Source organism: Mastigoproctus giganteus, chromosome 9 (assembly GCF_048544385.1).
Source record: "Mastigoproctus giganteus isolate SK-2022 chromosome 9, ASM4854438v1, whole genome shotgun sequence".
Taxonomy (NCBI): Eukaryota; Metazoa; Arthropoda; class Arachnida; order Uropygi; family Thelyphonidae; genus Mastigoproctus; species Mastigoproctus giganteus.
This window is the reverse complement of record NC_143583.1, coordinates 500,685-524,697: the sequence shown is the minus strand read 5'-3', so window position 1 is coordinate 524,697 and position 24,013 is coordinate 500,685. Positions and strand designations below refer to the sequence as shown.

The 24,013-nt window shown below is 40.3% G+C and overlaps 1 protein-coding gene across 1 annotated transcript in view; it reads left to right on the top strand.

The window, feature by feature from the left end:
- Positions 1 to 24,013, top strand: part of LOC150080029 (kin of IRRE-like protein 3) — a 926,673-nt gene that overhangs the window by 482,513 nt on the left and 420,147 nt on the right. Inside the window, 1 exon segment of the mRNA XM_090381806.1 lies at positions 17,309 to 17,419. Within this exon segment, the coding sequence (XP_090237932.1) occupies positions 17,309 to 17,419 (111 nt within the window).

Sequence of the window (24,013 nt, the reverse complement as noted above, 5' to 3'; positions counted from 1 at the left end):
AAGTATACTTGTGCCAATCTATAAAGGAAAGGATGAGTGCAAGGATATGGGAACTACAGGGGAATAAAGTTAACGTCTCATTCGATGAAGATCTCGGAAATAATTGTGGAAAGAAGGATAAGGCAGGAGACGGAAATAGGAGAGGAACAGTTTGGTTTCATGCCGGGAAGAGGAACAACATATGCGGTCTTTGCTTTAAGGCAGGAGATGGAAAGATATAGGGAGATGCAAGTAGGGTTGCACATGGTGTTCATAGAACTGGAAAAAGCATACGATAGAGTGCCCAGACAAGAGGCATGGAGATGCATGAGGGAGAAGGGTGCATCAGAAAAGTACGTAAGGCTTGTGAAGGAAATGTACGAGGGAGCGGTGACTCAGGTTAAGTGTAGTGTAGGTATGACTGAGGGGTTCTCTGTAGAAGTTGGACTGCACCAGGGATCAGCTCCCAGCCCATATCTGTTTGATCTAGTAATGGATGTGTTGGTGAGAGTAGTGATGGGTACAGCACCATGGAGTATGCTGTTCGCGGATGATATCGTACTGTGCGAACCATCTCAAGGAAAGGTAGAGAAGAAATTGGAGGAATGGAGGAAAGCGTTGGAAGAGAGAGGCATGAGGATAAGTAGAACAAAAACAGAATATATGGTATTAAATGGAGAAGATGGGAGCTATATAAAACTGCAGGAGAAAAAGCTACCATCAGTTTAGAAATATAAGTATCTGGGATCGAACAGTGAGAGAGATGGAGGACTGAGTGCAGAAATATAGCATAGAGTGCAATGTGGACAGTTGAACTGGAGAAAGATGAGTGGGTACTGTGTGATAAGGAAGTAAATTGTAAAATGAAGCGAAGAGTGTATAAAGCTGTTGTTAGACCCGCATTGATGTACGGTGCTGAGACATGGGCGATTACAAGGGCCCAGGAGAAGAAGATGGAAGTGGCGGAGATGAGGATGCTAAAATGGATGCGTGGTGTGACGAGGAAGGACAGGATAAGAAATAACTACATCAGAGGTACGGTTAAGATGGGCCTCTGAGTATGTGGGGAAAAGTTGTGAAAAGTTGGAGGTGATAGGGAAGAGGAAGAGGAGGAGATCTAAGCTGAGATGGAAGGACAAGGTGGCAGAGGATTTAAAAGAGAGAGGATAGAGTAGAGAGGAAGCCCAGGTTAGGGAGGAATGGAGGAAAAGAATGAAGTACGGAAATGCCGATCCCATATAAACCTGGGAAGAAGGCGAAGATAAAGAAGCAGAAGAAGATAAATGAGTCATTTCTTCCTCTTGTTAAAGCCAAATCGATGATATTCCAATTCGCATTTTTCTAACTCCTTTTCCAGTTCTAATATCTTGTCTTCACCGATGAGCGATCTTAAGTTGTAGCAGGCCAAGTTCAGTTTTCGTGCATGGCATCCTGGTCGTACCCACAGATTCTCTAGCACCCTCTGATCCTCTCGCTTCCGTAAGAGGTGGGAGCGAAAGCCGCTGGGGACTAAGTGTCATTTGTTTCGTCTTGCTGTCATGTGCTGGAGGGTTGGGTCTTTTCTTCTTCATGCTGACCAGGCGTCTTGAAGAGAACCACTCTACACATTCGTTGCCACCTAAGTGACGTAACAGGGCTTACTTTTAAAATCCACTCCTGCACATCGAGAAGGTGTGCATGAGTGGATTTTAGGGAGGCAGTCTAACCGGACTTCTAAATCGTCTGAAATAGAAAGATATTGGATCCATCAGTGTTTTAGACTGTGTCTGATAACACACAGAATGCTGTTCCCCTCTAAATTATGTCTATAAATGGCGTGTGTTCTGCAGTCGACTTGCCCGGTTGTTGGCCAAAACACTCGAGTTTTCGATGGAGAAAAAATCGTGCTTCTTCGCCTGAGACAAACTAATTCAGCTGCGTTTTCAAAGAGCTCCGTGAAAGTTCCCGACGTCATCGCCGGGATTCGAACTCGGGTCTTCCCCACCAGGCGTGTGTGGGACGGCGATTCTAATACCTGTGCAACCCGCAAGGGATAGGAGACTAGGCAAAAAAGCAAGTTAAGGCAGATTACAAAAAGTCTCTAGCAAAAGACGCAACGAAAGGTATTTGTTGTTCTTATTGGGTTTTAAGAGCATATGAAACTAAGCTCATGTTGCTTCGTATATGTGGTCTATAAATTGCGTGTGTTATAGGTCGATTTTTTGTTTTCTGGGCGAAAAATCCGAGTTTCACGGTGAAAAAATCATGTACCCCGCCTGAGACCGACTAACTCAGCCAAGTTGCGAAAAGGGCTGATAAAAATCCGTCCCGTCATCTACGGGATTCAAATTCGGTGAGCGGAGGACGGCGATCCTACAAACTGTGCTACCCAGGAGGGCACGAACGGTAGTAAAGAGATCTTTGCAAATGGTTACACCAGAAGGAATGGAATGATCACATTGGTCCACTAGATGCCAATTGCATAAAAGTTTATGATCCTGCACAGATTGTTCATAACTGATGTTATTGTGTATCTACAATGGGGACGTGAAGAATTCTTTAGGGTGAGATGCCAAAAGTATGTTGAATTCTAACAAGGTGCTAAATGATTCTGTCATAATATAGAGGAAAGTGAAAGAGGAATCGGTGAAACTAAATAAGGCACCTGGAGCAGCGGAATCCAACCAATTTTATTAAGAAAGGCAACAAACGAGATAAGCATCCAGGTAATCAAACGAGGCAAGCATCGAGGTAAGCAAACAAGGTAAACCTTTTATGGTAATTATTCCAGCATCCCTGGAATCTGGGCCCGTGTGCCAACGGTTCAGTAACCAGGCGATTTCAATGTGTTGTTTAAAGCGAGCTCTCTAGTGCTTTGTTAAGGTAATTGTAGAGTCCGTATTGTTTTAAATACAGTTTTTTTTTTCATTTTATACAATAAAGTAGCTCGTTCACACGAGCTACTTTATTGTATACCGGCAATGGTCAGGCCACGCCTTGTATACTGCGTACAGGTCTGGGGCCTCATTTTAAGAAGGATTTAGATTTTCTTGAGCGTGTACAGAGAAGGGAAACAAGATTGGTGAGGGGAATGAAGGGATCCTTTTACCAAGAGAGGCTTAAGTTCTGCAAATTGCAATGGCTGGAGACTAGGCACGTGCGCGGTGATCTGATTGAGGTGTATAAGGGCTTGAATGGGTTGAGCACGCTGAATTCTGATGGGATCCTTCCACTTGTTCAGATTACGAACTTAAGGGGGCATAAATTCAAATTAAGGAAAGAAATATATAGAATTGATGTGGAAATTTGCCTTTAGCCAGCGGGTGGTTAATTGCTGGAACAAATTTCCATCTGTCGTTGTGGAAGTTGATAGGTTGAATAAATTTAAGGAGGAACTGGACAAACATTTAGAGGGAATGGTTTTGTGAATTTTTTTGCTGATGTTGCATAGCTCATAACTCATTTGGCTGATGCTCGTACACTGCTTTGTTGCATCACATGCCACTACTACTACACTACAAGAAATAGCCCTAGGTCCAGAAACGAAATTCAACTTTCTCTTAATTTCTATTAATATTAATAAAACTACCTTAGCCGGTTGGTCACCGTGTGGCACAGCTCCTGTCTTTCCGTCGCCAGACAGGAATTTGGTCTAGGGCTAAAAATACTACGTGGATCAGTTAATCCAAATATATCAAGATGACAGCATGATGAACGTGATCATTTTTCTGTAAAGTGACAGAAAACAGAATGGGGAGAACTACTCTGATGTTCTCATTCTGCATTCAAAAATGATCAGTCCATCGGCAAGCTTTCAATTTTCCATGTACAAAAGTACCTAGAAGGCACAATAGAGAGAGGGCGCTGTATCGTCCAGTGTGGCTCATGTGTTGTGAATGTGCTCCTGCTTTTTGAGATATTTAATGCGTTCATTGACAACCCCCTTATGTGTAAATATGTTTTCCTAGAAGTTAAAGTTGTGGTGAGTTCATAGGTGATTTTTTGGTTGTTGGGACCGTGGGGTTGTGGAATTATTTGCATGAGATTATATTACAAACTGAGTAATTGATTTCATAGTCGTACATTGCATTGCATAGTGCTTATACATATATCACTGAAATCTCCCATAGAGATACCATTATCCCATAGACTTTGTATGGATGATAATGGCGACTTGAAATATTCCATTTTTTGAAATTAGTCATGGAGACGGAAAACATTTACTAGCGCCATCGCAGTATTTTGACTTAATATCGTTTGTTCATTAGTTTACTTAAGCCTTCTGTTGGATAACATTGTGGGCTTGTTTGGGCTATCATTTCTCAATCTTAAAGTTGATATTTCTCCTCGTCTATTGGTCCTTGGGATCCCGTTATTGGTAGGTGAGGATCTTATAAAAATACTTAATTTCAAGAATTTTTCTGGCGCCCTCAGGCTATTAGGGACTGAGATCTAGACACTGCTTTTCGAAGATTTCAGAACTTCCCTTCCACTTTCCATCCAGCTGGATAAGTGAAATACATATTAAACATAGACATATTGATATAACTCTGTCTTTAGGGTACTAATGAGTATCCTATTAGGATTGAGAAGACAAGTTTAGAACAAGAGGATAGACAATACTCGTGTGGTTTTTTTTTTTTTTTTTTTTTTTTTTTTGCCTACACTTATCTGACATGGATACTGAATTGGACCATGACCAAGTTAGGATACTGACACAAGATATTGACATTGAGAATTCTTCTGGATCAGAGTCTACGGATTCATCTAAGAAAAAAAAGGGGTGCAGGGGGAAGAAAACTCCCAAAACTCCTAGAATTACTCAAGCTCGAGGAGATAAAAACATTGTGGTGGAGAGTCCCTCTGTTTCGTTGGCTTCTGAGCCGCCGATGGTCATTGTCAATAGTAACTCGATTTCAACAGAATCTTCTGAAGATCTTTCTCTAACAGAGGGATTGGACCTGGGTGGGTCTTTGAATGCTTCAATTGTATATGCGACGGTTGCCAAAATCAGGAAAGCTCTGGGAGAGTTTCTATCAAAGGATTCTAGCAAGATAACTAAGTCTGCCTCTAACCGCATTCATAGTCTATGGGCGGATCTAGAGGCAGTTACCACCGCAATCTTAATTGACAATGAACGACTTAAGACCAAAGCTTCTGAATTGGAAATCAGAGCAGGTCTTTTGGACAAGATGATACAGATCCAACGTGATCTACATCCTCATAAGACTTTTACGGAAGTTGTTCGTGGTGGGACAAAGCGAAATAGACAGACTCCTGAAATAACAGAGATTCCTCTGCTAACGTCTTCAGTGGAGGTGGCAGCTTCTTCGGGCAGACCAATTGCTGGTGAAGATAGGATGGATTCCGGAAGTGGGATCTCTGATTCCGAAAACATACTAATACTTAGGCCCTCAGCAGAATCTTCCCTGGCGTCTAGCCAGGATATCAGGAAGGTAGTTACTGAAGTGATTAAAAAAGATCACAAGGACATGAAAATCAAGGGTGTACGTCTTTTGAGAAATAAAGGTGTGTTGTTAGAGACAACAAATCCTGATGATGCCAAGAAGATCTCAAGTGCTTCTGCATTAAAAAAAGCAGGATTATCAATAGAAAAACCCAGATTGTCCGATCCTACAATTTTGATCTACGGTGTCCCGAAGGAATATTCTAAGGAGGATATTTTGGAGCATTTAATTAATAAAAATTTAAAAGACTTTGGTTTTAGCCAGGAGGAAGTTAAGAATGAGATTGCATTCAGATTTAACTCTGGCACCAGAACCAGAGTGACCAATTGGGTTATTGGTTTCAGCCCACGCCTTATGGGACACGTGATTTAGAGTGACAAAATTTATCTAGGTTTTACGTCACACAGATTTCGTAAGTTTACACTTGTAAGCAAATGCTTCAGATGTCTGGGATATGGTCACAGTGCGCAGTTCTGTTCCCATAAAGCTGTATCTTGTGGCCACTGCGGGGGTGGAGGCCATGTTTTTTCTGACTGTATTCACAAGGAGGAACCACCTCAGTGTGTTAATTGTAAACGTAGAGGTAGGGATTGTAATCACTCGGTCAGGGATAATAAATGCCCTGAGTATCTTAAAGCTGTTGAATTGACAGACCGAAGAACCAGACATGAATAATACAACGGTAATTGATTCAACAAGTGTTAACCTGCAATACGGCGAAATAAAAATTCTTCAAATTAATGGGCAAAGATCTCGTGCAGCGGCGGACGAGATTAGGAAAGCTGCTGATGATCTGGGGTTTGATATTGTATGCTTGCAAGAACCGTATTACTCTTCTCAGGTAGGGGGTTCAGCGTATAAAGTTATAGGATATCCAATTTCGGCAAGGATTATTGCCTCAAGTGACGATCGACCCAAGGCCGCCATAATTATCTTTAACAGTGAACTAGTAATAACAACTATCTCAAGTGAATGTTCTGCTACCACAGTTTGTATCCTGGTTTCCTCCAGGGACCAGTCGTTTTATCTGGTTTCCCAGTATTTTCCTCCCTCAGAAGATATTCAGCCAGCCTTACACAGACTGACAGGGTATGTAGCAGATTTTCAGCTAAAAACTTACCAATTACAGCAGATTTCAACGCTAAGTCTACACTTTGGAACAGCGGCTTTTCTGATGCTCGAGGCGAGCAGTTGGTTGATCTTATCTTGGATCATAATCTCTGTGTAAAGAACTTGCCAAATAAACCATATACATTCTCGACGACAAATGGTGAATCTAATATAGATGCTACTTTAACCTCCATTAATCTGGTGGATAGGGTGCAAAATTGGGACGTCAATCCGTATCTAATTAATAGTGACCATCGAGCAATCACCTTCTCGATTTTACCGGAGGATAGGCAAGTGAATATAACAATAAGGGATTTAAGGCGTTTTCGGATAGACAGGGTGAACTGGACCAAGTTTCGTGAATATCTGAATACAATTTTTAATGGAGATGACAAAGTAATTATTAACACCTTAACAGCAAAAGAATATGTTTTTCTGGTTCAATATCATTTATATCAAGCGATGGCCTACTCGACGAAAAGAAAACAGACAGGAAGAACTTCTGTCCCATGGTGGTCTTCGGCAATAGCTGAATTGAGACAACAAACTCAACAAGCACGAAAAGCATACCAAAGGAATAGGCATCTATCGGACGCAGACACTCAGGCTTTGAAAAATGATTACAGAGACTTGAGGAAGAGGTACCATAAAGCAATTGCTGATAGCAGGCAAAATTGTTGGCAACGTCTGGTGAAGGAAACAGGAAATGCTGACCCTTGGGGTATAATCTATAAGCTTTCAAGAAATAAACTTTTGTGTGGTGAAATTTACAACACGATAATTAGAGAGAATCAAGAAACTTCGGACTGGGAATCTACAGTCGAAGGGATAGTGAGTAGCCTATTTCCGGAAGATTTGCCGTTTATGGACAACCCTGATCAAGCGGAAATTAGACGCATTAATCGTGAATATAAGGGGACAACCGAAACTGCCATTTTTAATATGCTTGAGCTAGGTGCTGCAGTAGCTAAATTGAACCATAAAAAATGTCCTGGCATTGACCTCATTGAGAATCAAGTAATTGGAAAATTTTATGAATTCTTCCCTGAGATTTTATTAAACTTATTTAATAAATGCTTGCTAGAAGGGCTTTTCCCTCTCGAATGGAAGCTTGCGCTCTTAAAAATCTTGCATAAACCGGGAAAGCCAAAAACAAACCCCAGAGCATACAGGCCAATCTCTTTTTTGGCAAATCTTGGCAAATTATTTGAAAGGATGATTGCCCCAAGGATTTTTAAATTATTTACAGAACATAAACTCTCCTCTGATTGCCAGTTTGGATTCAAAAAAGGACGTTCCACTGAGGGCGCAATCTCAACCCTGCTGACTTACATTCAGGAGGCAAACAGCAAATATGTTCTTGTTGTTTTTATTGACTTTGAGGGCGCTTTCGATTCCCTTTGGTGGGAGAGTGCTCTCAGGTCACTGCAACTGACAAAGTGTGATGACTACCTGTTCAGAGTCCTCAGATCTTACTTTAAGGATCGACAAATTATAGTATGTGCAAAGCATTTATCATACACGACTACCGTTTCAAGAGGATGCCCTCAGGGTTCAGTCTTGGGACCTCTCTTTTGGAATGCAGTGCTAGACCAGTGGCTCACGAAGGATAGCGATGAGTTCATCAAAGTTGCATATGCAGATGACTTGGTGGTGGCGGTGCAGGGAGGATCAAGACAAATTCTCGAACAAAAAATTCAGTCAGTTTTGAATAATTTAGTGGCATGGGCGGGTTTGAATAAACTAAAGATTTCTGTCACCAAGACCAATTTCATTGTGTTTAAACACCACTTCGATTATGGAAGGCCGCCAAAGGTAACCCTATATGGTACTCAAATTCCATATGTACAGAACACCAAGTATTTGGGTTTAACTTTAGATGATCGTCTCAGGTTTCATGTACATGTCACGAAAATCAATGAAAAAATCAAAAAGTTCGTAGCTGCAGTTGTTAGAATTTCCCGCAAGGAATGGGGCTTATCCAAAAAAACTCTGGTATTGTACTACAAGACGATATTTCTTCCCATTGTAGATTATGGTGCTGGTATTTGGTTTGCGGCTGCTACCAAGGTTACAACTAAAGCCAAGCTTCTGTCCCTGCAACGTACAATGTTGCTTACAGTTATACGCGCTCCAAGGACAGTGTCGACAAATGCCTTACAGGTTATTGCAGGTACCATCCCCTTGGATTTACACATTATTTTCCGAGGTATTGTATATAACTTAAAGAAGGGAAGGGCGTTACACATATTGAATATCACCTCTAATCCAAATAACAACATAAAGGAGGAAAAAAGTAGAATTTGGGGCGAGCTTGTGAATTGCTGGCAGCAACGTTGGGATTTGAGTGAGTATGGAACCATTACAAGAGGCTTCATTCCAGCTGTAAGCTTTGCAATGGACAGGAGGGTGTCGTCTTGGCTTGCTCCCACCATGACCACGAGTTACTTGATCACTGGACATGGCTTAAGGGCCAAACTATATGAAAGAGGATTAGAACCTGACCCCTACTGTTCGTGCGGTGAGGTGGAATCTTGGAGACATGTCATCCTTGAATGCGGACTGTATACTTCAGACAGGCAGGAATTACTAAATAGGTTGCCAAACCTCAAGGAGAATAATTTACCTCTCTTGGTTCAGAGGTGGGACATCTTTGCTTTGCTTCAGGAATTCTCGGCCAAAGTTTTTAAAAGAAGACAGGAGTTAAGAAATCTATTGCAGGATGCCAATTAAGGGAAGTGCTGCACATTTGACGACAGAACACTTCGTGTAATGTCATCTTTATAGGATGTTTCTTGTTTACAGCGAGATGATCTTCTGCTCCTGGACACCCAATTGCAGGCTTGCATTTGTGGATGGACTCTAAAGTGGAGATAATGTTAATGTTAATGTTTCTAAGTGTTAAGTTAATGTCATTCTAAGTGTATGTATTTGCTATTTACATGTAAATAATCGTATAATGTTGCTTTTGTTCAACAAGTGTACATTGTTCTTAGTTGGAAAATTTTTATTTCTTTTTTTTTTTTTTTTTCCCGCTGGCCTCCATGTTTGGGCAGCCTTGCGAAATGGCCTGACATAATGCTCTTTTTTTCAGGCCTGTTTTGCAGACGTTCTGAGCTTTCTCAGGAGTAAAAGGTGGAGATGGGCTTGTGTCTAGGAGCCACCCTTCATATCAGGACACAAACAATCAATGTACAGAAAGACTACAGTATATATAAGAGCATGTATATAAATCTGTATATAAATATTGTATATAAATTGATTAATATTGTATATAAATTGATTAAGATATCTTGAGAATGTATATACAGTTGTGTGTTAATAAATAAAAAAAATAAAATAGAAGGCACAATAGAATATTCCAACGCTGTCCATAAATTACGATCCGGAGACCTGGTGGTAGAGACAAATAACATCCGACAATGTGAACGGCTACCAAAAACAGTATGTGGATAAATTCCAATCACTGTCTATCCACACACTGTTCTCAATACGTCAGGAGGGATTATTGATAAAATGGGCCTCAATTACCTATCAGATGATAAATTCAAGAAGAAACTACAAGATCAATGTCAGACGAGTAATGATAAAGCAAGACGATGTACTACTCGCAATAGAATCATAATCGTTACTTTGAAATTCTTAACACTAGCAAGTTATCTGATAACAGATAACACAAGAACTTGTGTTATCTCGTTCAGATAACACAAGTTATCTGAACTCTCGTATTAAGCCATACATATCAAACCCCTTAAGGGGACTGTAGATGCCAGAAGTTTGGACATACCCTTACTGTCTGTAGAGAAATGGCTCACTCTGTCAACTCTGGCTCAACCCCACACGCCAATTACTGCACAGCAAAGACGCCAAAGCACCCCTGTATTGAGAAGCACACTCCACACTGCAGTGAATTCCTCTCTGGAAACGAAAAGCAGATCCAGCGTTATAAAACCGAGCAAAATTGAACTTATCGAGAAGCGAGAAATTCCACACAAACTCCAGCTAACTGGAAGCCAACGAAGAACAAGCTAGCGACCCAGCGAAGAAGCTAGTACTTTGGTTTTTATTTTTTATTTTACTTTCATTGGTGACACTTTATATATATATATATATATATATATATATATATATATATATATATATGAGAGAGAGATCTTTATTAAACTAATTTTTGCATGGATGCCTGATGAAATACCCATAAAAGCAACAATGCTAATGGTTTAAAATAAAAGGAATCAAAACAGGAAAAATTGTATAAAACAAATTATTAACACGGGAAATGAAAAAACATATTTTTTCCATGCTACACACAGCACGAAATAAAACAATGGCAGTCACAAAGCTGAGGACGAAAGCTGATCCCTGATGATACGTCTTACCTAGGATTTGTCCTCTATAAACTTCTTGTAGCCCACATCCATCTCCTGGACGTTGTGAAGCAGCTCAATGGGCAGGAATATATGGCCTATCCTGAGCCTCCAAGCCACAAAAATAAACGAAACTATTATTTTTAGGCCACCCGAATCATTAAACTCATCTGCTGTGCTGTGTCTTATGTCTGCTAATTGCGTGTGTGCTATAGTCGATTTGTCTGTTTTGCTGGAAGAAAAACCCCAGTTTCTGGGGAAAAATTCCTTGCTAACTACGCATGAGACCGACTAACTCAGCCACGTAGTGAAAAAACCCATTAAAGTTCCTCGCGTCAATGACGGGATTCGAACCTGGGCCTTTTCCACCCGGTGTGGGAGGACGGTCACGATACCACTGTGGTACCCGCGCAGACGCCTCCAAGCCGCCTCCACTGGATGCAGGGAATAACTTTGATCTTATATACTTGGATCTTAGAAAGGCTTTTGATACTGTTGCACATGGAAGACTGCTGCACAAATTGGAGCAGTGTGTTAATGGAGGCTAATTGCTGCTGTGGATAAAGGGGTGGCTGAGGGGGAGAAGACAGAGAGTGGTAATCAATGGACACTGCTCATCGTGGACTAATGTTATTAGTGCAGTCCCTCAGGGCTCAGTGTTGGGTCCATTATTGTTTTCTGTATTCATAAATGACATTGATGATTGTATATCAAGCTTAATGTCGAAGTTTGCAGACGATACAAAGGTAGGCAGGGTTGTCAAGGACACTACTGACACTATGCTGCTGCAACAGGATCTGGAAAGGTTGAGCAGATGGGCTGAGAGGTGGCAAATGAAGTTTAACATTGACAAATGTAAAGTACTCCACATGGGAAACAGCAACCCCAGAGCAACCTATCAACTCTGTGGTACTACACTGACAGTGGTAGAGAATGAAAAGGACCTGGGGGTGGTTGTGCAGGTAGATATGAAGTTCTCTGAGCAGTGCAGACGGGCTGCAAGAGTAGCTCATGGAGTATTGTCAATGATAAACAGGAGTTTTTCCAGCAGGGATAAGGAGGTGATTATTCCCTTGTATAAGGCAATGGTCAGGCCACATCTAGAGTACTGTATACAGGTCTGGAGGCCTCATATCAAGAAGGATGTAGAGCTGCTGGAACGAGTACAGAGAAGGGCAACAAGATTAGTGAATGGAACAAATGGGTGCGCTTATGAAGAAAGGCTTAAGTTTTGCAAATTACAGTGTCTGTAGATTAGGCATCGGCGAGGTGATCTGATAGAGGTGTATAAAGCCTTGAATGGTTTGAGCATGCTCAATGCTGATGGGATTCTTCCTCCCGCTCAGAATAATCACCTGAGAGGGCATAAATTCAAATTGAGGAAAGACAGATGTATGATAGACGTGCGGAAATTTGCCTTTAGCCAGCGGGTGGTTGGTTGGTGGAACAGACTGCCATCCATTGTGGTGGAGGTTGATAGCCTAAATAAGTTTAAGGCTCAGCTGGATAGGTATTTTGAACAAACAGAGGGGTGAAGTGGAAGTGGGTTTTTTTTTTTTTTTTGGCTGATGCTGCATAAGCTTGCTTTCTTGCATCAAATGCCTCTACTAATGCTAAAGCCACAGATCGCAAAGAGAGAAGGGCTCTTAATGGTTTCGGGGTCCTCCAATTGCACATCTGCCTAAAACTTGGATTATTAATTTCGCTCGCTGTTATTTTTTATTGAGTCGAGTAAGCGGAGGGTGAAGCACCGTTCCGAGACTGTTCTTTGTTTAAGTAAGTTTGTAAAATCTCAAGTGTGTGTGTGTGTGTGTGAGAGAGAGAGAGAGAGAGAGAGAGAGAGAGAGAGAGAGAGAGAGAGAGAGAGAGAGAGAGAGAGAGAGAGAGAGAGGGGTGCTTGAAAAGGACCCAGCGAAGAAGCTAGTACTTTGGTTTTTAGCGTTGACTTTATTGGATATAGGTCTGGAGTCCTCGTTTTATGAAGGATGTAGAGCTGCTGGACGAGCACAGAGAAAGGCAATGAGATTGGTGAGGCGAACAAAGGAGTGCTCTTACCAAGAAAGGCTTCAATTCTGCAAATTTCAGCGTGCGGAGACTAGGCACCTGCAACGTGGTCTGATTGAGATGTATGACGCTTTGAACAGATTGAGCAAGCTCAGCGATGATGGGATTCTCCCTCTTGCTCAATGTATGCGCATGAGTTGGTATAAATTCAAATTTAGAAAGGTTGATTTCAGGATAGATGTGCGGTACTTTGCCTTCTGCAAAACAGTGGCCGATTTCTGGAACAAACTTGCATTTGTTGTTGTTGTTGTGATTGCGGATAGCTTAAATAAATTGAAGGAAGAACTGGACAACTTTTAGAAGGAATAGATGGGAAGTGTTGGTTTTTTTTTTTGTTTTTTTTTTGCTTGTGTGTGCTGTATGAGTTTGCTGTGCAGACTTCACAGCAATTAGCCCTCCCAGGGTAGCGCAAATGGTAGACCAGTCGATGACGTGGGGAATTTTTATATGCCTTTTTCACAACTTGGCTGAGTTAGTCAGTCTCAAGCGAGGATATCATGGTTTTTTTTTTCTCCCGGAAACTCGAGTTTGTCGTTCAGCAAAATCAACCACTGAATACAGACAGTGTACGTATACGGAGCAATATGGCCTTACACACACACACACACACACACACGCGATCGCGAGACAACTAATGGGAGCAGAGTAGGCGATGGGCAAAGGTAAAATCAGCGAAACACATTTCTTCTTTTCACCGTTATTCTGAGATGATTTATGAGTGAAGTAACCGTCTTCAAAGAACTCTTCCCATTTCGCCTTCTTCTCCACCCGCATGATTTTGAGCGCGCCTCGCTTGTTATTTTTAAAGTCCTGTTTGTCGATTCACACCGCGTATCCGGAAGTCCCAATTAAATTCCTCCTATTTCTCCCAAGATTCTTACATTATATATGAGGTAGCGCGTGACAAGCTCCTCTCCCGTGCAGCTCTTCATTTCTCTCGCGAGTCAGGACGTTGGTGTAGAAAAGGCTCCAGCGCAGAATTAGTCAGCTAACCGTTTGAACCTTTCTTTCGGTTATAAATGGAAGTCTGCATGCAGCTCACGCGGCGACGTAATCTATCACCGTATGCTAATACAAGCAGATGCATTAAAGATATCTTTCCAGAAATAAACGTCTTTCATAAAACATAAGATGGAGTGAAGAACATTTCGATTTAATAGGTACAAGGCAACTGACGCAGACGTGGATAAACAAACCCAAACAGGGTTCCACGCGATGACGAGACGAACGAAGACAGAACGGAATGGAAATTGTGGTATTCGATGTTCACCTAAAACAGAACAAATGTTAATAAATAAAGAAATACACTTTTCATTGATTATGTATTATAAATATTTTACGCATATGTATCCAAAGTATTACCTTAGGTAATTTGAGCCTTTGTGGTTCATTACATGCACTCAGTAATCACTGAATTGCGATACCTGGTTGGGCGCTCGTTCGCACGGATAACAGCCGCTATTCGCCTAGATGTCTGAAGACATCCGCAGAGATATGAATCCATGATGCCTGCAAAGCTGTCCACCTCGGTATCGGAATAGATGACCGAGGCAAGGCCGATGCCTCAATTCCCAATTCCTCAATGCCTCAAGAGAGCGTCCACAGCAAACATGAGACCAGATCTCAGAGAACAGGAGAATACTTCGACACACTGAAGCAGAACCTCCTCGCACTCAGCAAGAGACTACACCGATACAAAGAGAGCTCCCAGAGGAAAATTAACAACCGAATAAAACTGGGTGAAGTTGAGAAAGCGGGAAACGAACCACCCGAGAAGACGATCGAAGAGTTCTGCGAAAATATCTTAAGCAGTGAAGTAAGACATAACAGCAGAGCCCCTGGATAGAAGTAGAACGAAAGAAAACGAAGGACATACAAGACATGAGAGAGTAGGAAATTCGAGAAGAAATAAAACAGTAGATCAGAAACACTCAAAACTGGCGAACCCCAGGAATTAATAACATCCACAACTACAAGAAGCTCACCTGCACACACACAAGCACCTAGCAGAGCAGTTCACTCGAATGATAAGGCACCAGGAGACAATCCCAAAGTTTCTCACTAAAGGAATAACATATCTGAAGCCTAAAGACGAAGATACAAGAAACCCGGCGAAATACAGGCCAATCACCTGCCTCCCAACGATGTACAAGCTCCTGACTAGCTACATAACCAAGACGATATCAGACCACTTAGAGAGTCAGAACATAATGGCCGAACAGCAGAAAGGATGCGAGCAAAGAATGCAAGGAGCAATTCACCATAGATGCCGAAATTATGGAGCAAGCCTACAAGAAGTACCGCAACCTATACACAGCCTACATCGATTACCGCAAGGCCTTCGACTCCGTACCTCATAGCTGGCTAATAGAGGCCCTGAAAATCTACAAGGTCAATCCGATAGTGACAAACTTCCTAGAAGCAACAATGGCGAAATGGAGTACCACCATTAAGGTCGAGAACATCACTACCAGGCCAATCACTATTAGAAAAGTCCACAAAAGTTCGGCACCGCTATGTCAATCAGGAAGGCTACCTTCCTGATTGACATAGCGGTGCCGAACACTAGCAGTGTCCAGAAAACCGGTGAGGAAAAAATTAAGAAGTACACGAACCTGAGACATGAGGTCAAGGAGATGTGGCATATGCAAGAAGTAACGACCATCTCGATCATCGTGTCATCCACCGGTATGGTGCCAAAAACTCTACATAACAGCCTAGCAGCGATAGGTCTCCCAGAGAACACCTACAAGGAACGCCAGAAAGTCGCAATCCTGAACACCTGTAAGATCTGTAAGATAGTGAGAGAGTTCCTCTACCAACAGTAACAGTAGACATTACAACCACCCTGTGTACTTGGTAGCAGTACCCTTCACGGGGTGGAATCCCCCAATCAGGGAGAAATAATATAAAAGCAATAATAATAATAATCAAATTCTGTGATTCGTCACAGTGAATGTAACAACGAGTCCTAAAAGAAAGCTATTTCTGAGAAATTTTAATAAGTAAATTTCAGAGAAACAATGTATAAATATGCAATTAAAGTTGAAATAAAACAAAATTCGAAATAATACCTTTTAGACTTATTTTAAATATATATATATTCATACGGTGTCCATGTGTACGACCCCAATCTTCTCGATGTTGCTCAAAACTGTTTATGGACTCTCAATGACGACATAGGCAAATCAGCCTTTCCATTTCTCCAGAGTTTGTTGAGTGACTGTTGCATAATTCTAATCGGAGTTCTTCTGATGAGTTTTAAATCTGGAAAGTTGTCATTTGGGAAATAAATGTGTCTCTTTAGGTGAGAAGAAAGCTTCCTAGATCTGTAACTGGGTATATAATATTGTTAGATTTATCTGAATTGAGTCCAAGAAATGTTAGCCTTAAAAACACCTCGTTCTGTTTTTTTAGCGTGTCAGTGCAACGCTGTGATTGTTCTGCCATTATCCGGAAAGTTCCAAATCAGTGTCATCAACAAATGAAATAAATGCCAACAGAGAATCCAAGCAAGACAGAATATCCCCTCTCCCCTTTTTACTATTTCTATTTAATTGTAATTCTAGAATTCCTATTTCTATTAAACATTGGAATAAACAATAAAAATTTCGTCAAAAATAAAAGAAATATGCAAATAAATGCTGTTTAGCTAATTATTTGAAAACCTTACTTGGTTATGTGAGCCGCATTCGTCTTCTTCGTTCGTGCAGTTATTATTATTTACTGATCTTCTTCCAGGTGGTACACAACCAGTCTATAATCTTAACCCTATTAAAATAAAACTTTCGTTCTTGTCTCTGATGTTTGAAAAGTGGGCAATTTGAATAACTTCACGGAAGAAGCAGACACATTTTTGGAGGGGATGGACAGGTACTGTGGGAAGTTATTTTTGGCTTATTATTTATGTTTGCTTTCTCGCATCATATGTCATTACTCTCAGTAATAATAATGTTAATATTGTCTGTATTGCGTACGCTCGGTTTGATGGACGAAAAACATGAGTTTTTGGGAGGAAAACTAATAGCCCACGTCTGCTACCAAAGAACTCAGCCACTTTGTGCAAAAAAATATCCTATAACATTCCCTCGAGTCATTGACAGATTTCGAACTCCAGCCTTTTCTAGTCGATGTGGGATGACTGTGCTACCCCTGAGGACTTTTCCCGTAGACGCCTCCCTACCCCCGTACTTGCTTCGCTGACCGCTACTGGAAAGGTGTAGGGGAAAGTTGAGGGCAGGGGGTTGTATTGTCAAGTACATCAAAATTATTAATTTAAATTTTTAGCTACAATTCAGGATGGTAAATTGGAAGAAATAACCTTTTTTTCTGTACTTGCAGTGCCTCCAGCAAAACCAGTCATAACCGATGGGGATGGCGATGTTATACAAAGTCTAATTGGACCATACAACGAAGGGGACAGGCTGGTTCTTGTGTGTGAAGTAAAGGGAGGTAAGTATTAAAGTTTTTATCTCCCTTGAAAAACGATTAACGAATGAGTCCAATTAAAAGAATAACTTTTATATATGTAAATTCTTATTTACTTTTTTATGTATGAAGAGCCTTAATACTGATCTATATGTTAATCAATACAAGCATATAACGCAGAATTTTAACATTGCTTGTGTTTTGAATAGAACGTAATCCTGGTTTATTGAAAGACGGCACAAGAGTGATATTATCCAGTCAGCTGTGAGGAAAAATCTCTTTAAAGTAAATAATTTTTGAAGCAGGAAAATCTGAGCTAGTTTCTCTCCTCTCTGTTGCCTTATAGTTTTAAATTACATTTTTTTCCCTCTCGCGCTAGTTCAGTAAGCAGCTACCGATTTATGCCACTTATTTTTGCCTTGAGGGCAGGGGGTTGTATTGTCAAGTACATCAAAATTAATTTGAATTTTTATCTACAGGGAGATGCAAGTAGAGTTGCACATGGTGTTCATTGAACTGGAAAAAGCATACGATAGGGTGCCCAGACAAGAGGTATGGAGATGCATGAGGGAGAAGGGTGCATCAGAAAAGTACGTAAGGTTTGTGAAGGAAATGTACGAGGGAGCGGTGACTCAGGTTAACAGTAGTGTAGGTATGACTGAGGGGTTCTCTGCAGGAGTGGGACTGCACCAGAGATCAGCTCCCAGCCCATATCTGTTTGATCTGGTAATGGATGTGTTGGTGAGAGACGTGAAGGGTAGAGCACCATGGAGTTTGCTGTTCGGGGATGATATCGTACTGTGCGAACCATCCCAAGGTAGAGAAGAAATTGGAGGAACGGACGAAAGCGTTGGAAGAAAGAGGCATGAGGATTAGTAGAACAAATAATGGAATTGAATAGAGCAGATGAGAGTTCTATAAAACTGCAGGAGGAAAAGCTACCATCAGCTTCGAAATATAAGTATCTGGAATCGAACGGTGAGAGGGATGGAGGACTGAGTGCAGAAATACAGCATAGAGTGCAATGTGGATGGTTGAACTGGAGAAAGATGAATGGAGTGCTGTGTGATAAGAAAGTAAATTGTAGAATGAAGGGAAGAGTGTATAAAACTGTTGTTAGACCCGCATTGATGTACGGTGCTGAGACATGGGCGATTACAAGGGCCCGGGAGAAGAAGATGGAAGTGGCGGAGATGAGGATTCTAAGATGGATGTGTGGTGTGACGAGGAAGGACAGGATAAGAAATGGCTACATCAGAGGTACGGTTAAGGTGGGGCCTCTGAGTAAAAAAAAATGCGGCTATCTAGGTTGAGGTGGCTTGGACATGTGGAACGAAGAAGTGAGGCATACGTGGTCAAGAGGTGTGAAAAGTTGGAGGTGATAGGGAAGAGGAAGAGAGGGAGATCTAAGCTGAGATGGAAGGACAAGTTGGCAGAGGATATAAAAGAGAGAGAGAATGGAGGAGAGAGGAAGCCCAGGATAGGGAGGAATGGAGGAAACGAATTAAGGATAGAAATGCCCACCCATATAAACGTGGGAAGAAGGCGAAGATAAAGAAGATTTTTTAAAGATTTATAATTATTTTTACATAGTAGCGATGAAAACACGAAACTTGATCTTCTTAGAAGATGGCCGGTACTTTTGTGAGGAGCGGAACAAGCAATTTCTAATTTCACGAAATTACTTTGTTTGATTTGATGAATTTGAAAATAAATTTGAAGCTATATATATATATATATATATATATATAGCTTCATAATTTTATATATATATAAAATTATGGATCAGGGACACTGCATAAGCAGACGCACCCTACAGCTTTAATGTGCATATCCATTATAGTACGAAGTAAGAGTGAAGAGGATAGTTTTTTTTAATCCTGTTGAACCTACGGTATACGAATTCGACGAAATGGACAAGTAATGTAGCGACATATGGTAGGATGAAGTGACCAAGAAAGATAAGAAAAAGAGACAGATAGTTGGCAAAAATTAAAATAAGGTATGAAAAAGCGACCAAAATTGTGAAAAACACTACATTGCAGTGTTTTTCTCAATTTCGGTCTCTTCGTCAGAGGTCATCCACCGAAATTATGAGAAAGACGGCAATGTACTTGCTTCTGTTTCCGATATGTTCTGTACGCTATGGTGCACGTGTGCTCTAGAAACGTGTTACGCACGAAATTAGAAATCTTGCGGCTAGAATACATATTCTTCAATATTTTCTTTGTTCCGCTACCTATGTTTGAAATTACTGTCTACAATTTTCATTACTTCCTCTCGGTTATTCGATTTTCTCTATATATTTTTTGTATTTTAACTATCATTTTATGTAAAATTGAACTCAAGACAATGAATACATACTAAATGGGCAGAGTAGGCTAAATTTCACCCTGGGGACTCATGCTTTGTACAATACCCCACACCACGACTATCACTCTATACATACAATTTATACATACACACACGACAGAGCAGAACAGAACGGCATCTAATGCTTGTAACTTTGATAAATATGGGATCTATAGGCTTAAATGCAATACCCGTAAAAATAAACTGTTTAACATGTCCTTGCATGCACCCTCAAAACAACCAATTACGCTACAGAACCTGTCTTTTTTTTTTAAATCCAGTAACATTATATACCTAAATCACGAGCAGAAGTTGTAATATAAAATCTGCACCTGAGACTAAATCTGCACAGATCAGATATTAGCAACTAAATTGTCAATAAATATGGAATAAGAAATAGAATATATGCATTTTCAAGCACACAGCTTTAAAATCAATATATACGTAACCATACTAGCACACATTAATAACACCGACATTAGAACTAAGCAAGAAGAATTATTCATGTTGAAATTAAAAACCTTATACCCATATGGACTGAATAATAAATTCAACCATACAATTATTACTAATAACATAGTAGACTGTTGTATATATATATGACAAATTCAATATAGTTAATTCTACAACAAACCTCATAAACGTTCTAAGAAATCTAACAGCAAAAATAAACCAAAATTAGACAATAGTAGTAGTAGTAGTGGCATATGATGCAAGAAAGCAAGTGCATTAGAAAACAATTCCCTCTAAATGTTTGTCCAGTTCCTCCTTAAATTTATTTAAACTATCAACTTCCCCAACGACAGATGGAAGTTTCTTTCAGCAATTATCCACCCGCTGGCTAAAGGCAAATTTCCGCACATCTATTTTACATCAGTCTTTCCTCAATTTCAATTTATGTCCCCTTAGGTTCGTAATCTGAACAAGTGGAAGAATCCCATCAGAATTCAGCGTGATCAACACCCATTGAAGGCCTTATACACTTCAATCAGATCACCTCGCAGGTGCCTAGTCTCCAGCCGCTGCAATTTGCAGAACTTAAGCCTCTCTTGTTAAGAGGATCCCTTCATTCCATTCACCAATCTTCTTGCCCTTCTCTGTATCCGACCAAGCAACTCTACATCCTTCTTAAAATGAGGCCGCCAGACCTGTATACAGTACTGAAGGTGTGATCTGACCATTGCCTTATGCAGAGGGATAATCACCTCCTTACCCCTGCTAAAAAAATTCCGGTATATCATTGACAAGACACCATGAGCTACTCTTGCAGCCCGTCTGCTCTGCTCAGAGAACTTCATATCTGCCTGCACAATTACCCCCAGGTCCTTTTCATTCTCTACCACAGAGTTGATACGTTACTCTGGGGTTACTGTTTTCCACATGTAGTACTTTACATTTGTCAATGTTAAATTTCCTTTGCCACCTCTCAGCCCATCTGCCCAACTTTTCTAGATCCTGTTGCAATAGAACACTGCCATTACTCTCATTTACAAACCTGTCAACCTTTGTATCATCTGCAAACTTTGACACTAAGCCTGATATACCTTCATCAATTTTGAAGCTACCCTTAAAGATTGGTACAAAAATAACAAAGATGTACAACATATACATAACGTACTTTTCAGCACGAAACAGTGTACTGAGAACACTGCACAGATTCACATTTAGCTTCAAGTCTAAACAATACTTTAACACAATAGACGATATCTGTAAATTTAAACTTAAACACCCACATGAAAAAAAAAAAAACCCGCTAAAGACACTAGTGTATTTTCTACGCTTTTTCAGTCATAGTCTCCCTTTGCTGGCACTTTGCCTAATTTGTTTATTTGCCTACTTCCCCGTAACACGGGGACGGTTCACTTTGACGACTCGAATTCTTCCCCCCTCACAGGTGGTTACTTCAATTGATGTAAACATTCTGGACAGGGATCGATCGGCTTTCTTTCTTGGGTCTTCAATGTTGCTCTGTCAACACCACAGGCAGCTATTTCACCGATTCCGGTCCAAACCCAGTAAGTTAACATGACTTCATTCTGTAATCTGCAGTTACTTTTTTTTAATTTTTGTAATGTATTGGTCTTTTTGATTTCAAAAAAAAAAAAAAAAAAAAATATATATATATATATATATTATTCTTTTAGTTTTAATAAAGTTTTATTGGCATTATTTTAGCTAATTTTTTTTTTTTTTTTTTGAAAGTTAAATTTTTATTCCTTTCTTTTTGGTCTCTGTTTGGTCGGCAATGATTTATGATGCGAATTTACAGATGTGCGGAATCCTCGAGTATCTTAAAAAAAAATCTCAATCTGACTATAAATGCAAGCAAATCTACTCAAATTACTTATTCCCTTCAGAAACAACCCAACCACATAGAAATTAAAATTGCAAATGTTTCAATTCCCAACGTATATGCTCACAAAGACCTCGGAGTTGTTTTTGACAAAACTCTTTCATTTAATTCTCACTATGTATATGTTGCCAAAAAGATTCAAAAATCAAAATGGCTGATCAAGCAAGAAACAGCGGTGATTCAAGATAGAAAAACAGTCATTAACCATGTTCAGAGATGCATTTTTCCCATCCTGTCTTATGCCTCCTAAATCTGGTCTGGCGCTCCTCAAGTTACCGTAAAAAAATTCCTTGCCCTAGAGTATTGGGTTCTTAGATGGCTGAACAATAAACTTCGTTTTCCCCGTACAATATCCAGGCAACAGCTTTATAAAAACTTAAAACAAAGCCGCCTCTGCAACAGATGATCAACGAGTCTGGAGTCATGCTTCTTGCAAAGTTAATTACTTCAACAGCCAATTCACCAAATCTAGCCAACATAATAGCTCCCACCAAGACAGAAAACTCAAGAAACCAATAACAATTCAAATCCAAACTCTCCAGACTAAAACAAATGGACAGGATGTTCCCCAATCCATCCCTTCACCTCATAAATCATCCCAAACTTGATTGCAACAGGTTAATCAATTCTGCAGCCCACAGGACTCAGATCTCCGATGAAATGAAGAAAAATAATTCAACCCAGTAATTGCAACTGAAAGCCAAATGTCCTGTTCTGCATTTTTTTTAATTCATAACTAAAACTCCTAGTCATTGTTAATATCTATATAAAACCTGCTATGTACATATACTCGATTATTTTATGTAATTTCCTTAGTATTTTTACCTGCCCCTAGCCATGTGCTGTGATGGGCTTGCTGTATTTGCAATAAATGAATATTTATTATTATACATTTCGCACGTATACGTCATAACAGAAACAGAGACCCTGCTAATTGTGGTGGCTACTACAGTTTTGGCTGCCTACCTTTAGAAGACGTAGTTAGAGCGCTAGGACCCACTACTTTAGGTAACATCGTTATCATTTTTATTTTTATGTTAATCAATTTTTTCGCGTTATCTCCTTCACCTTACAGGCTTTCTCAATTTTCCAAGGTAATTACAACTGATAGGTCAGCATCCTTTCCCTGTACACTGGATATATAGTATATTGTAAGATGAAAAATCTTACATGTTAATATTTTAGAAATGAGGGAGATTTATTTAAAATAACGCTTGGGAAATAGCAAAATAGGACAGTAAACATTTCCAGTCACAAATATTATTGTGGGTCACTCAAAAGGATTAAAAATTAGACAAGGTTGAATTAGAGAAGGGAGCGGTAAGCAATTAGCAATTAGGGGTACATTTCAGTTCCCACCGTGACAACGACTAATGACGTGCAGGTGCGAATATCTATGGCTCTGAAAAACAAAGGGCTGTAGACTGAACATTGTCGGACATCCCTTTGTCCGGTGACACCTAAAATTTCGGCCAAGTCATAAATACGGATCTAATTACTCCGGCTAGCAATCACATTGGCGTCTGACTGTCGGCGATGGCAAGGTTGTTAGGTCATGTAAAATAAATCTGCTAAGTTTAACGAGGGGTGGCGAAGGTGAAGGCGAACTTCAAAGCAGCGGATTGCCTGGGAAAAATTTGGAAATTTATTAAAATGAGCTCTGAATATACAGCTTGAGAAATTTTAAAGGACGAATAGGAAATGATGAAAGTTTGACAAAATGAGAAGATTGGGTAAATCTGAAAAAAGGCGGGCTGGAATTATGAGAGGCGTTGCTGAATTCAGAGTAACAAAAAGTCAGTGAGCAGGGGGAAACGGGTGAGTTCCCTCAGTTGAGCGTTATGTGGGTGGTTATGAAAATGTGAGTTGGGAAAGATCTGACAGTTGAGATTTTGTTTGTGTTTTTCTGAAGA